This window comes from Crotalus tigris, unplaced genomic scaffold (assembly GCF_016545835.1).
Source record: "Crotalus tigris isolate CLP2741 ecotype Arizona unplaced genomic scaffold, ASM1654583v1 scf7180000017551.9496454, whole genome shotgun sequence".
NCBI lineage: Eukaryota > Metazoa > Chordata > Lepidosauria > Squamata > Viperidae > Crotalus > Crotalus tigris.
Genome location: NW_024096469.1, coordinates 4425974 through 4440227, shown reverse-complemented (window position 1 = coordinate 4440227; position 14254 = coordinate 4425974). Strand labels below are relative to the sequence as shown.

Here is a 14254-nt window from a genome sequence, read left to right as displayed (position 1 = left end):
ATCTGTGGTTTAATTCTATTATCATATCCTGCTTCCCAGGTGATGGGGCTGACTCCTAGAGTTTGGGTGGGGTATGCAGATCTTCTCTTTTGTCTTCTTGATTGCTCTGGCTTCAACTTTCTGATGGTTTTACATTTGCATTTGTATGGGCCTAAAGTCTTGCTTGGGGCAGAGAGATAGATTTGGGGCCAAGTTTGGTTTTAAAAAGTCCTTTTGAGGAAAAATATATTTTTCTGCCCTTTTTAATATTTCCTTCTGGGGGGGGCTAACTTCCATCATTTCATTTTTGCAGTAAAGATTAAATCCTATTAGATTAATGTTGAAAGAGATATTAAGGCTACAACTATTGGAAATAACAATTTTATTATTTATTTATTTATGCAATTTATTCCTGCCTCAATCCAGAGGCATTTTAGGCAATTTACAGATAGTTTAAAATACAGCAGTAATAAATAAGAAAAAATAATGTATTAATAAATTATCAGAGCTTTTCCCCACTGCCGTCAATGAGGTGGTGCAGTTTCCTTCTGATGCATCTGGCCTGTGGGTCGGCAGTTTGACGCCCTTGGCATAGGTGTTTGCTTATTTATTAGAGCATTGTTCAACTCCTTATAGCATGAAAAGGGACTAAATATAATCCTTTACTAGCCTTTTGATAGCTTTAATTATCCTACTTTTGCCAATTGGCAGGCAGATGGTAGCTAGATGAGAGCAATAAATTCTGTTGGGTTGTAAAGAGATGAACTTAGATTACCTTTGTTGGTAAAAACACCAAAGTGAATTCAGAGCTTTGAATTCATAGAACCTAGAAATGCACTCAGGAAATGACAAGTTTTGCAGGAAGGGGTGACTTCTTTGTATATTGCTTAACACAGGGGTGTCAAACTACTGGCCGTTGGGCCAGATGCATCATAGTAACTTAACAGCTTGCAGAATGAAAGGAAGGATGTACTGTAAGGGGTCTTCAAACTTGGCCCTTTTATGACTTGTGGACTTCAACTCCCAGAATTCCTTAGGCACGCTGGCCGAGGAATTCTGGGAGCTGAAGTCCACAAGTCATAAAAGGGCCAAGTTTGAAGACCCCTGATGTACTGCATCAGTTGTTCACGCAAGAAAATTACTCCCAGGTACTTAACAGAAATATGAGGTCTTTTATAGGGGAAAGGGGACTTTGGTTAGAATGTGATTATTTATGTATTCATTTAATTCATCAGTCAGTTCCTCAATTGATGAAGCAATTCTCACTAATAAATAAGAAGTAAGTTAAGATTAAAAACAGAAATGTAGTATACGAAACAGATACCTGAGACTGTTGGGGAACAATCAAACTGGGTTACAAATCACTCTGCCTTGGTGCTTGGTGGAACAGCTAGGTTGCTGCAGCTTTTCTGAAAACCAGCAGGAATGCAGCTATATGACTTCCAAAGGAATGCTATTCCACAGGACAAGGACAGTCTCCTCCTCTTCCTCCTCTTTTTATCAGATATTTCTACCATTTTAAATAATTGTGAAAAAGCCACTGTGATAGTGATTCAAATGGGAGCTAAGAACATGGGAATCCAGGCTCAAATTCACACTCAGAGATAAGGCTTCTATTGGGATGAGTAATAGCAATTACAAGATCTCATTGCTTTCATTGGGTTGATAAAAGCAGCCTTGCACCATAAGGTCCATCCCCTTGGAAATGTTCCAGTGAATGTAGAAAAAGAGATTGGCTTGCAGCATAATGCTGGGATGCTGTTTTTGTCAGTCTGCCAATTCCACTGAAAAAGAGTACAGCACCTTCAGTTGTCTGGAGAAAAAGATGAGATTAAAAACATACTAAATTAAATAGAATGTCTGCTTATGAATATTTTCAGATTGTTGAAAGTGGCTTGCTGTTTGTGTATTTTGCAAGAGATAGAAGCTCAAAGCGTCTTGGCCATGTTGAATCAGTTACCATTTTCTTCAGGTGGGCCAGGGCTGTCAAACTGCCGGCCCACGGGCCAGTTGCATCACGCTGAAACCACGCCCACCCCATTGCCGGCAATGAATAAAAAGTCATGATACATTGCAACACATCATGTGATGTTGCGAGTTTGACACCCCTCAGGTAGGCTCTTTATATCCCAATAGGAGCTTCAATGTTTGCTTCACATCCCACTTTTATGTGATTTAGGCACATTTCTGTACATTTCTTATTGCTGAATCACTTAATGGGGTTTCAGAGATGGTGTAGGAAAAGTATATCAGTGTTTTTCTTTTGAAAGGGCAGTGTACAGCAATAGATCAGCTTTAGTAGGCTTTGCCAAATTTATTTCTGGAGCTTCAATGTGAAATTTTTCTTTCTAAGTGGTTCAGGGTGAAGCCTAAATGTCACAGAAAGGACTCTGAATAATAACATATTAAGTTCTCAGCTGTCTGGACAGCAAGTTGGCCCCACTTCTGACTTTGTTTCTTTTTTGGAAAAAATATTGATTGCCAAAATCAAACTATAGGAACAATATATGTGGTGGTAATCAAAATATTTGTAAAAAGCTGCATGCATCCTTTCTTGACTAGCAGCTTCTATACAATGGATGAACACGCTTCCTGGCAGGTATACTCCCCAGCCATGTAGTGCATGATTCTTTGAACTGAGAATGTCTGTTCTGTGTTCCAGAAAAGAAAGTAAATGACCTAGGACAGTGATGGCGAACCTTTTAGAGACCGAGTGTCCAAACCGCAACCCAAAACTTATGCATCATTGGCTGCCGGGTGGGTGTGGCCCATTGGGTGGGTGTGGCCCATTGGGTGGGCGTGACTGCAGTGGTAACAGCAGACTGGGTGGGACTAAAAGGTTCAATCAATCAATTCCAACTTTGCAAGATCTTTTTTGTTTCCCGCGAGAAGTTGAAATTGACTGATTGAACCTTTTTTTTTTTTTGCACACGGTGGCGGAGGCCTAAAGCAAAAAGGTTTTTATAAAACCCAGCTGAAGGCCTAGGACTGGGGCGATGGTGCGCGTGCCCACAGAGAGGGCTCTGAGTGCCACCTCTGGCACCAGTGCCATAGGTTCGCCACCACAGATCTAGGAAACAAAGATCCCTCTTATTCATTTGGTACTTTAAACTTGAGATTCTAGAAACCGATGCTTGGACCTGTGACCAATAAGCCAGTGGCTCTTTTCAGGCTGCAGATTTCCAATAATTAATCTAACTAAAATTTAGGGCTTCTAATAATTTTAATCAGCAGAGAAATATCTGTCTCACATATATACACACCTCTGTTAAATATACTACACTACACACACACACACACACACACACACACACACACACACACAGAGTGGTATCTTGGTACTCATCATTAATTGGTTCCAGGAGGTGCGATGAGTACCAAACAAATTTTTCCCATAAGGAATAACATAGTGAGTCACAAGGCAGCTGACAACGATAAGTTCTATCTTGCGCGTTGAGTACCAAACAAACAATGAATACCGGGACAAAATTTTCCTGTCAAAATTCGTTGGGAACCAAATTCAATGAATTTCAAAGCAGATGAGTACCAAGGTTCCACTGTATATATATTTAAAACTAATAAAATGCGAATCATGAATTAGATACATTCTGTGTCAGTCTCTGTTTTTAAAGAAAGTTCTTGCAACATTTGTTGTCTTATCCATATTTCCTGGTTTTTGACATGCAAATCTTGTGCAGAATGTGTCTCCCTGTTTCTGCACAATGCTTCCTGTACCAAAGCTGTACAAATGTATATGATTTAAAAAAGCCTGTGTGATAACTGGACAGATGTACAGTTATGAGCCTTCTGGCTAAGAAAAAGCTAATTGGCTTTCTATGGTAAATCCTTTTTATGTAGTTTACTGTACAAAGTATAGTTTTAACTGCGTAATATTGTCTTTTTTCCTGATGGACTACATAATTTTAATTTCTACAAATTATGTCTTAGGAAACTCATAAAATCTCATCATGGGAGCTGTGGCGATCGATGATGGTCCATCTGGAGTTAAAGCCCCAGATGGCGGCTGGGGCTGGGCTATACTCTTTGGGTGCTTTGTCATCACTGGATTTTCCTATGCCTTCCCGAAGGCCATGAGTGTCTTCTTCAAGGAACTTATCCGAGAGTTTGATGTTGGATATAGTGACACAGCATGGATTTCCTCTATTTTGTTGGCTATGCTTTATGGAACAGGTAAGCAACTAGGAAATCACAGACACATCTCATTTTGTTTATTATTTTGTTTGTTTATTTATTTATTTATTTATTTATTTATTTATGAGACTTATATACCGCTTTAAGTGCAAGCACTCTCTAAGCGGTGTACACCAGTAAGCAATGAATATATATTTACATTGCCCCCAACAATCTGGGTCCTCATTTTACCTACCCCGGAAGGATGGAAGGCTGAGTCAACCTTGAGCCGGTGAGATTTGAACCGCTGACCTGCTGAACACAGTCAGCTAAAGTGGCCTGCAGTACTGCACTCTAACTGCTGCGCCACCTCGGCTCTTTTTGTTGACGGAAGTATTGACCTCTAAATCATTGTAATGATTCTAATAAAAATTGCCCAACATTGGAAAACTTTAGGTAGGTTAACAATTAAGATATGAGTTAACAAGGCCTCACCAACTGCCATTCAGAAGAGATTATAGAAAATGTGAAACAAATGAAACCTCAGAAACAGATATATTTAATCTTATTGCAACTGATCTATTATCAGCAATACTTTTAATATGGTAATTATGAATGTATTATCTGATTCTCTATTTATATAGTAGATTGTAAAGAAACTTGCAAGGTACAAGTAGTCCTCAATTTATGACCACAATTGAGCCCAGAATTTATATTGCTAAGGAGAAATTTGTTAAGTGAATTTTGCCCCATTTTATATCTTTTCTGGCCATATTTGTTAAGTTGTTCCCCCTTGACTTTGCTTGTCAGAAGATTGCAAAAGGTGATCCCATGACCCTAGGACACTGCAATCGTCATACATGTGAGTCAGTTTTCAAGCAGCTGAATGTAAATCACATGATCATGGGGATGCTGCAACGGTCGTTAAGTGTAAAAAATGGTCATAAATCACTTTTTTCAGTTATAACTTTGAACGGTCACTAAATGAACTGTTGTAAATCGAGGATTACCTATATAAGTTTGCTGATGCTGCATACAGGTAGTCCTTGACTTAAAAACATTCAGTGACTATTTGAAATTGTAACTGCATTGAAAGAACTGATTTACAACCGGTCCTTATCACCATTGCACATCCCTGATCATATAATCAAAATTTGACTGCATGATTGACTTAACAACTGCAGTGATTTGTTTAAGAACTGTGGCAAAAATGGTTGTAAAATTGCATGCAACTCAATTAAACATCTGCCTTGCTTAGCGATGGAAATCCTGGTCCTAATTCTGGCCGAATGTTGAGAATTCCCTGGTACTTATGGCGTCTACATTTTCTTGGAAAAAAATTAAGGCAAAGCTGACAAAATTAAGGGGGCAGATCTGAAAGAGGCTCATAAGGATTTTTAAAAAATGTTTTATGTTTAAAATGTTGTTTTTCGAAGAAAAATTCAAGAGCAAAACCAATAAAATAAATAATTAAAGAAATATAAAAGAACAGCTTTCTGAAATGAAGTACATATGGTCCCTGTATATATACTAGAATGGAGGATAGGTTTTTTCCAGCATGGAATCAATGGGGGGGGGGGAGGAAAAGAACCTTTTCCAAATGAATCCTCCGGCGTCAATTGTAAACCCAGAGATATTCTTGCCAAGCCTGAGAAAGGTTTGAGAAGCAATACAAAATGCCACCATTATTCTAGGCATGTTACATCACAGGCATTTAAGCACCTGTTTATTTTCTTCAGGCCCCCTATGCAGTATGTGTGTCAATCGGTTCGGCTGCCGCCCTGTAATGCTGACTGGAGGCCTGTTTGCCTCAGCAGGGATGATCATTGCTTCCTTCTCCACTAATATCATTCAGATCTACCTATCTGCTGGTGTCATTACGGGTAAGTAATAGCAAATGTCTTTAATGTATCGGCAAGCCATTTAGCAAGGCTGCACTGTGTATAGTGATGGCATGTAAGAGGGAAAGAAAGGCTGCATAGCTTCCTCTTTATAATAATAATAAAGTTGGAAGGGACTTTGGAGGTCATCTAATCCAAGCCCCTGCTCAGGCAGGAAACCCTATACAATTTCGGACAAATGGCTGTTCCAGTGTTGGAGCATTCACCGCTTCTGGAGGCAGGTTGTTCCACTGGTTAATTGTTCTAACTGTCAGGAAGTTTCTCCTTAGTTCTAGGTTGCTTCTCTCCTTGATTAGTTTCCATCTGTTGATGTTCTCCTTTTGATGTTCTCCTTTTGAATGTGCAGGGAGGCTTATTTGCAGCAGAGTTCCTACATGCACATCATGGTGATCATAACATGTTTTTATATGAAGCAGTTTCCCCCTACTACAGAACCTCCCTATTCCCCCCCCTCTTCCAAAGCAGTCCTTGGTGACATCCATTCTTCAGGCCTTGCTCTCCTCCCTCCTTCCTTCAAGCAAATGCACAGGAGCTTTTTCTCTGCCTGCACAGTGTTTCTCTTTCTTCATATACATAGGCGGGATGTCTTTTGTTTTTGTTTTTCTAAATTAGAATGTTTATTTTAAGACAGACACCAAAGGAACTTACATTACCATTTCCACAAAAACCAAAACCAATCATTTATTCTTGGAGACCAATGTCAGAACCTTGCTCAATACTGGCAGCTCCACATTTCTTTCTGCCTAAATGCCAACATGCCGTATTTTCCGGCGTATTAGACGACTCGGTGTATAAGACGATCCCCGACTTCGGAGCCGATTTGCATGCCTAGAAAGTCGTCTTATACGCCGGAAATTACCGTAATTTCCGGCATATAAGACGACTTGGTGTATAAGACGACCCTGACTTCGGAACCGATTTGCATGCTTTAGAAAGTCGTCTTATATGCCGTAAAATATGGTATATTCAGCCCACAAGGATAAACGAGTGTAACATTTCTTCTTCTTTTATATCTGAGGGAGGATCTACATCCTCTGTACAGTTAAATATATTCTACTCTTGTTTCAAGCACTGAACTTGATTACTGTTTTAAATTGTGTCCTTTTTTTTTTTCCTTCCAGGATTGGGCCTGGCCCTTAATTTCCAGCCATCCCTTATCATGCTAAATCGCTACTTTAACAAAAAGCGGCCTTTGGCCAATGGGTTAGCTGCAGCTGGAAGCCCTGTGTTCCTCTGTGCACTTTCCCCCCTCGGGCAGATACTGCAGCATGAATATGGGTGGCGAGGGGGATTTCTCATCTTGGGGGGATTGCTTTTGAACTGTTGTGTTTGTGGAGCTCTGATGAGACCTTTGGAAAGTCCAAAAAAACAGGAAAATTTGAAACCAATTCAGGAACGCAAAAAAAAGCTATTGGATTTCAGTGTTTTCAAAGATACCGGCTTTGTAATCTATACAGTGGCTGCATCCATTATGGTGCTAGGCTTATTTGTACCTCCAGTTTTTGTAGTAAGCTATGCTAAAGACCTGAAGTATGAGGACACCAAATCAGCTTTTCTTCTGACAGTTCTTGGCTGCGTGGACATTTTTGCTCGACCTCTTTGTGGAATACTGGCTGGCTTGAACTGGGTTAGGCCCCGTTGTGTCTATTTCTTCAGTTTTGCTATGTTTTTTAATGGCTTCACTGATCTCATGGGCTCCCTTTCTTCCAATTATGGTGGCCTGGTGGTCTTCTGCATCTTCTTTGGCATTTCCTATGGAATGGTTGGTGCTCTTCAGTTTGAAGTTCTCATGGCTATTGTTGGTACACAAAAGTTTTCAAGTGCCATTGGCTTAGTTCTTTTGGCTGAGGCAATGGCTGTCCTAGTTGGCCCACCTTCAGCAGGTAAGTACTCTAGTTAATTAACAAGATTAATTGTTCCATTTTTATGAAAAGAGAAAAAAAGATGAATTAAGGGAAGGAATAAGAACTGTGAAACCCCCACCCTGTGTGTTTTGTTTGTGTTGCTGTTACCCTCTTTTCTAGTTTCCCTGGTGTTGTCTGAGAATTAGAGGTCAATTTGCTATTCTGTTCTCTTGCATGTAGATTATAATTGAAGGCCAAAAGCAGGAGCATCTATTTATTAAATTTCTATAGCTGCCCTCAATGACTCTGAGCTGCTTACAGTTCAATTTACCTTAGAGATGGAATACCAAGACAGATGGAGAACTGTTTCAATCCAAGCCTCAAAGTAAAGGAAAAAAAAAAAGAGAACAAAAGAGTAGCAAGATGTAGTGGGTCCATCTCCTAATTAGAAATAAATAGGCAATTTAGAGGGGTCAAATGAAGTAACTCTCTACAACTTCTGTTCTATTCTAAATTACATGGCCAAGGAAAATAATACCTTCAAACCTACTAAGCAGAAGCAAAAGTAGAGCGAGGAGCAGAAGTCAAAATGCGTGAACTAAATGTAATTTGTGTGCAGCCTATTCAAATAAGCAGTCTTAATGCATTGAAAATGAAGAACTTGAGAGAAAGCTACATCATAGTATTTAAAGAAATACTTTTCCTTTCCCAAACAGAGCACAAAAACATTGTTCTATGATGTTCTGTTTTATATTACAATATAGCCTAAAGAAAATTGTTGCAAGTTGAGGTATTTCAATTCTAAGTCAATGATTTGCATGTATATTACATATAAGCATATACAAGCTAGATTCATGCTGCCACCATTGCTTCTTTATTCCTCTCCCTCCCATTAACCTTTTCACTAAAATTGTGTCATTAGATTATCTAACAGGTTTTTCCCAAACGTACTCGCTTCAGCTTTCTAAAATTATTAAAAATGCAACAATTCTAAGTTTAATTGAATATGCTGTTAAAGATATAAATTTTCTATTTCAGGCAAACTCCTGGATGCAACTCACAAGTATATGTATGTTTTTATTTTGGCTGGTATTGAAGTCGTTACTTCCTCGGTGGTGCTGTGTTTAGGAAATCTCTTCTGTATCAAAAAACCTGTGCAAATACAAGATCATGCTGAAGGAGAAGGGTTAAATCAACAACCGGGAGACTCCAAAGTGGACTCTATTGAAGTGGAATGCTTTCTGAAAGATGAAAAAAATGGGAAAATTGTAACCAATCCAGAAACATGTGTGTGAATGTAACAGAAATGAATGCCAAACATTTAGAGAAAGATTCAGAAACTTTTAATATTTGTATTTATTTTGGTAATAAGCTTTGCTTAGGATTGGGCTATTATGTTTGGGAACTAGAGATCAACAAGCTCATGAAATCACTTCTTGGAAGCTGACCTTGTTAGGAAGTTTCCCCCCCCCCCATTTTAATGAAGGATTGATCTTCAGGTTAATTTGCTTGGGCATAACTATTGCTGTAAACTAACCCATGGTCTTCTAAACACATAGTAGTGCTTTGCACTACCAGAAAACATTCTCTTGGATGGAAGTATTTTATTTTGTATGTATGAATATGTAAATGTCCCTGTAATGCAGATGACACACTTATTGTTTTTGTATCTATAGAACTTCAAAGTATCTTCCATGATGGTGTTTGATTTAAAGGAATAATTACCAAGAGATCAACCCTATTTTAATCTTATAGAATGCTAAGTTTTTAATAATTTTGGTTTTGCCAATATATTTTTATGTATTTATATTGTTTTCATCATCTTTTTTACTTTAAAGATTTAAATGTGCAAAAGAAAGTTATTGAACTTCCTGGGGGAAAAAAAAATCTAATAACTATTCTCAAACGGGGTCAAAACAAAATGAATTGTGATTAGTTTTCACAGGACAACAGACTGAAGAGCTATTTCAGTCTTTCTAATTGCTTGTTGATCTTCCAACTTTAACTGCAGGCTCTTATGAACATGCCTTACATAAATGATTTGCAAAACTTTCTATGACACAGGAACAGCAGACGGACAAGGACTGATACATCAGCTCTCAACATTTTCTAGTGGCAGAGGACTATATATCTTTTGTCTAGCTGTATTTTTATAAAGTAGAAAAACTGTTTCCAAACATTTTATCATGCCCATTATATAAATCACAGGGGATTAATGGAGTTGGCAGTTTTGATGATTTGAAGGAAATAATAAGAGGAAATAATGTAGAAGAAAGGAAGTAATGGTTCTTTTTGTTACCCAAAGTCTTCTAAGAAACATCCACACTACCAGGTATGTCTTCTGTTTGTGCGACTCGTAGCAGTTGGTGATGTGAGTTGAGGCAATCAGCTGAGAGAAATTAATGCTTGGGGTAGTGGATGTTGCATTAGGGGGCAGGAGTGGCTGAGATTTCTCCACAAGCAAAGAAAATATGAGATCCCTCTATTCTGAAGGACACCGGTGGAAGCAAAGTTTTATATTAAATGTGTTGATAAAAGTCTATTTTATCTCAATGGACTTTTTATGCTCTTCTGAACAGTTCTTTAAAGTGATCTGATGACCTTGAAGGCTAATTGAGGTATTCCATAGCTAGACTGCAAAATTCCATATGCTCCCTTAGTGAACTGTTAGCTTTTTGTATCTCTTTGCTACCATCCAGTGGATATTTGAGTTTTTCAAAAGAATTTCCAGAGAAAAGTAGGTTCTTAGTCCTAAATGAATTAGAGAGAGAAGTTAGAAGTTCCCTGAGGATGGGCTCCAGCACGAGGCCCAAAGCTCGGAAGACAAAAACTGTGGTCCTGGTGACTGACCCAGATTGGATCCTGCCACATTATCCTGGGACACATATGTTCATTCACTAAATGAATTACTTTTTTAGATAAATTAGTCAAATGAGATTATGCGTTATTTGAGCTATATACTAGACACCATTTATTGTCAGATGTCAATATAAGATCCCTATCATGGTTTAGATAAGGATTACAGATGCTCCAGGCATGCAAGTTGGACTGCTTGGCCAACCCAGTATTATACTCATACTAACTAGGCAGGGAGAGCAACTCGGTAAAAGTATTCATGCCCTAGTTCCTGCCATAGAATTGGATATTTCTAATCTTACAACAGTTTTGGATTCCACCCCGATCAATCAATAGCTGGTCCCATTATCTGGAGAATTAGATGTTACCTACCATTTCTGTCTATCATACACATGTGAAAGAAAGAAGGGAAATTTCTTTATAACAGTTCAATCAATACTATGACCTTCAAAAGTCCTACAAGTCCTACTCTCAGTCAACACAGTCAATTCAGGAAATTCTAATTTCAACACAACTGGGGGGAATCAAATTGGTTTACTAGTTCACTAATGTCAGGAGAAAACTGTGCTAATATCTTCATGTTTGCCTGGGAACACTGAAAATAATTAGGGATAAAATTTTGCCAGTTTCTATACCTGCAGGCAATTTGTGTAGAATAATTTCTCTTGTTATATTTCTTAAATCCAAATTCTTATTTTTTGTGTGGTTACCAAAGATAAAATATTTTTAAGGTATTTCAATAATATTAAAATTCTAAACAGAAATACTGACAGATCTGGCCAATTTCTGTCATAATGTTTAACCCAAAGATTAATTCTGCTTATTATCTCATACTGTTACTTTTGATAGAAACTTTTTTTGGGAGGTATTTAGGAGCAAGGGCATATGGTCAAAGCCTGGCAGAATTATAATATAGAATTTGATCAATATTTTATAAATCAATCTACTTTATGAAATAAGATGTTATGATTCAGTGTTAGCAGCTTATAGAGCAACTCTGATGCAGCAAGGATGTTATCAAGCAAATACCACTGTAAGGTATTTGAGTCTTGCCATCACTTCCTCCCCCTCCTGGCCATGTTCAAAGTAGCAAAATGTTATTTAGGTTGGAGATTGTTGCAGTGCTTTCAAAGGGAATTCAAAACTCAACCTGGCCTCTGAAAAAGTTTCCTAAGATTTGCAACAAAGGGGTGAGGATACAGGTCACTCACCTTGTTTAACAAAAACAAAATATTATTATTGTGTCCTTTTTCCATATACTTGGATGTAATGAGAAATGAATGTTTGGTGTCTACCTCCATGTAATTGAATTAAACCAAATTTCAAAGGTGTGAGTCTCAGGTCTTTCATTTTTCTATTTGTTTGGAAATGTGGAAAGCCCAATGCATTACAGCACAATGCAGCTATAGCCTCTTTAGGAATTCAAAAAAACTTGCTTGTGCCTGTTAGCTATCTAGGATTTATGATGGTTGAACATTATGAACTTCATAACAGTGATTCCAATGAACCACTATAGAGGTTGTAAGTGCCACAGATACTAGATTTTCAGATGGAGGCATTGCAGAGGGAGGATTCTGTATCTGCTATGATGTATTTTGTATTATTAATCTTGTGGAACTGCTGCTGCTGCTCTTATAGATTTATTCACTGATTGATATATAGATGGCAATAAAATTCTAAAGGTTAGCTGCTCTGACATGTTTCAAATTGTCATTGGCCAACAGCCCCTATTTGTTTGAGAAGGTGCTGCTAATTCACCTGTGTGGAAGGATTTTAGTATTTCCCTCTTCCTGAAATAAATGAGAAAGTCTATATGGCTTGTATTTCCATGCACATAGCATTGTATCTATGTGCCTGGATTTTTGTAGTAATCAAAAACATTAGTACGGGTCCTGTGTTAAAGGATTTTAAATATGTTTAAAAAGACTTTTATGTTTAAATGTGTTTTTATCTGATTGGAGCTTAGATAGTAATAGTTAAACCAAATATTCTGGAACTTTATTAGTTCAGTATCGACTCCCAGGGGCGGATGGGACTATCCGTGATTGTTGGCATAGTTAAAGTAGCATTTATTAAATTATTTTCATATATTAAAGGTTTGGGAGGGTCAACGAACCATCTAGAATTTCATGAGGTAAATGAGCTGAAGAATTTGGCGACCATTGGTCTAGGACAGGGTAGGCAATTTGGCTCTTTTATGACTCGTGGACTTCAACTCCCAGAATTCCCCAGCCAGCATGGCTGGTTGAGGAATCCTGGGGGTTGAAGTCCACAAGACTTAAAAGATGTCGAGTTCTAAAATATAGAGTCCCTATATTTGTCCTCCTCACTGCCTCAATCAACATCATAAATAATGCAAAAGCCTGGAAACAGCAGGTTTTATCTTTGGGGTAGGTATGTGGAGGCACAAATTCTCCATCCCTATAGAATTAGTACACTAAGGTGATTATTACTAAGATTTCTATACATCATTTCTGTTCTATACTAGTCTTTTGAAAGTTTGCACCACACTTTTTGTTGTTTAACACAACACGTCCCCTGAATTATCACCATGTGACAGCTATCCTGTATGTCTGCATTCGTTATTCGCAAAACTGATGTTGCCACACCATGGCAGTAAGGGAAGAGGTGAAGCTTCAGAACAAAGTTCTTGTATGGAACTGGCATAAGTAAGCTGTGCTTGTCAGTTGCGAGTGTCAATGTATTGCTGTTTATGAGTAGGATACGTGATAATTTTGAGGCAAATGAAGTCACTTTTTCTCTTGACTCATGTAAATGCACTTTAATGTCACAATAGGTGAATGTTAATTTAAATTCTAGTGAACTACTGTAAATATAGTGAATAAATTTTATTCTGTTAATATAGCTTCAGGAATTATGGAACATTTGTTCTCTATATTCTAGAGCAGAGGTCCCCAATCTTTTGGGCACCAGGGACCAGTGCCATGAAGAAAGGTTTTTCTATGAACCAGAGGGGGTGTGGTTTTGAATACTGCCTGCATCCCGAGGATGGAGCTTTGGTTGTTTGTGCAGCCCGCTTACTGGCATGCTGTGGACTGGTGCCGGTCCATGGACCGGGGGTTGGGGACCCCTGTTCTAGAGGTTAATAAGACTTTAATTTGTTTGGTCTCGATTATGACACATTTTTGTCATGTTAATTTTTGCGAAATCTGATGCATATGAATAGTCTCTGAACAGGTGCAGAGATCATTTCCTACACTATTAATATTTATGGATCTTGGATTAGGAAGCAGAAACTCTTAAAAGACAAGTTATGAATCAAGAAAACTTGAATTTAAAACTTCATTTTTTAAAGAAACAAAATTACATAGTCCTTGCTTAACAATCACTATTGGGGCTGGCAACTCCTTTGCTAAGGCAGCACAGTTGTTAAGTCAAACACCATAGGACTGTGCTGGATTTATGATGTCAGTTACATTGTGGTTGTTAAATGTGCAGCTGTTAAGTGTGACCGAGACTTGTGATTTTACTGCCAGTTTCTTCATTTTGTCAGAAGCCAGTTGTCAGTGCACAAATAGCAAT

General features: G+C 38.2%; 1 protein-coding gene across 8 annotated transcripts in view; it reads left to right on the top strand.

Moving 5' to 3' along the window:
- SLC16A3 (solute carrier family 16 member 3) overlaps positions 1 to 12042 on the top strand; it is a 29573-nt gene extending 17531 nt beyond the window's left edge. For all 8 annotated transcript variants that reach the window (XM_039344209.1, XM_039344225.1, XM_039344219.1 and 5 more), the window contains 4 exons: positions 3928 to 4170; positions 5850 to 5993; positions 7133 to 7894; positions 8894 to 12042. In XM_039344209.1, the coding sequence (XP_039200143.1) occupies positions 3948 to 4170; positions 5850 to 5993; positions 7133 to 7894; positions 8894 to 9150 (1386 nt within the window). In that variant the 5' untranslated portion in view covers positions 3928 to 3947 and the 3' untranslated portion in view covers positions 9151 to 12042. The remainder of the gene's footprint in view (positions 1 to 3927; positions 4171 to 5849; positions 5994 to 7132; positions 7895 to 8893) is intronic.
- The last annotated feature ends 2212 nt before the right edge of the window (positions 12043 to 14254 follow it).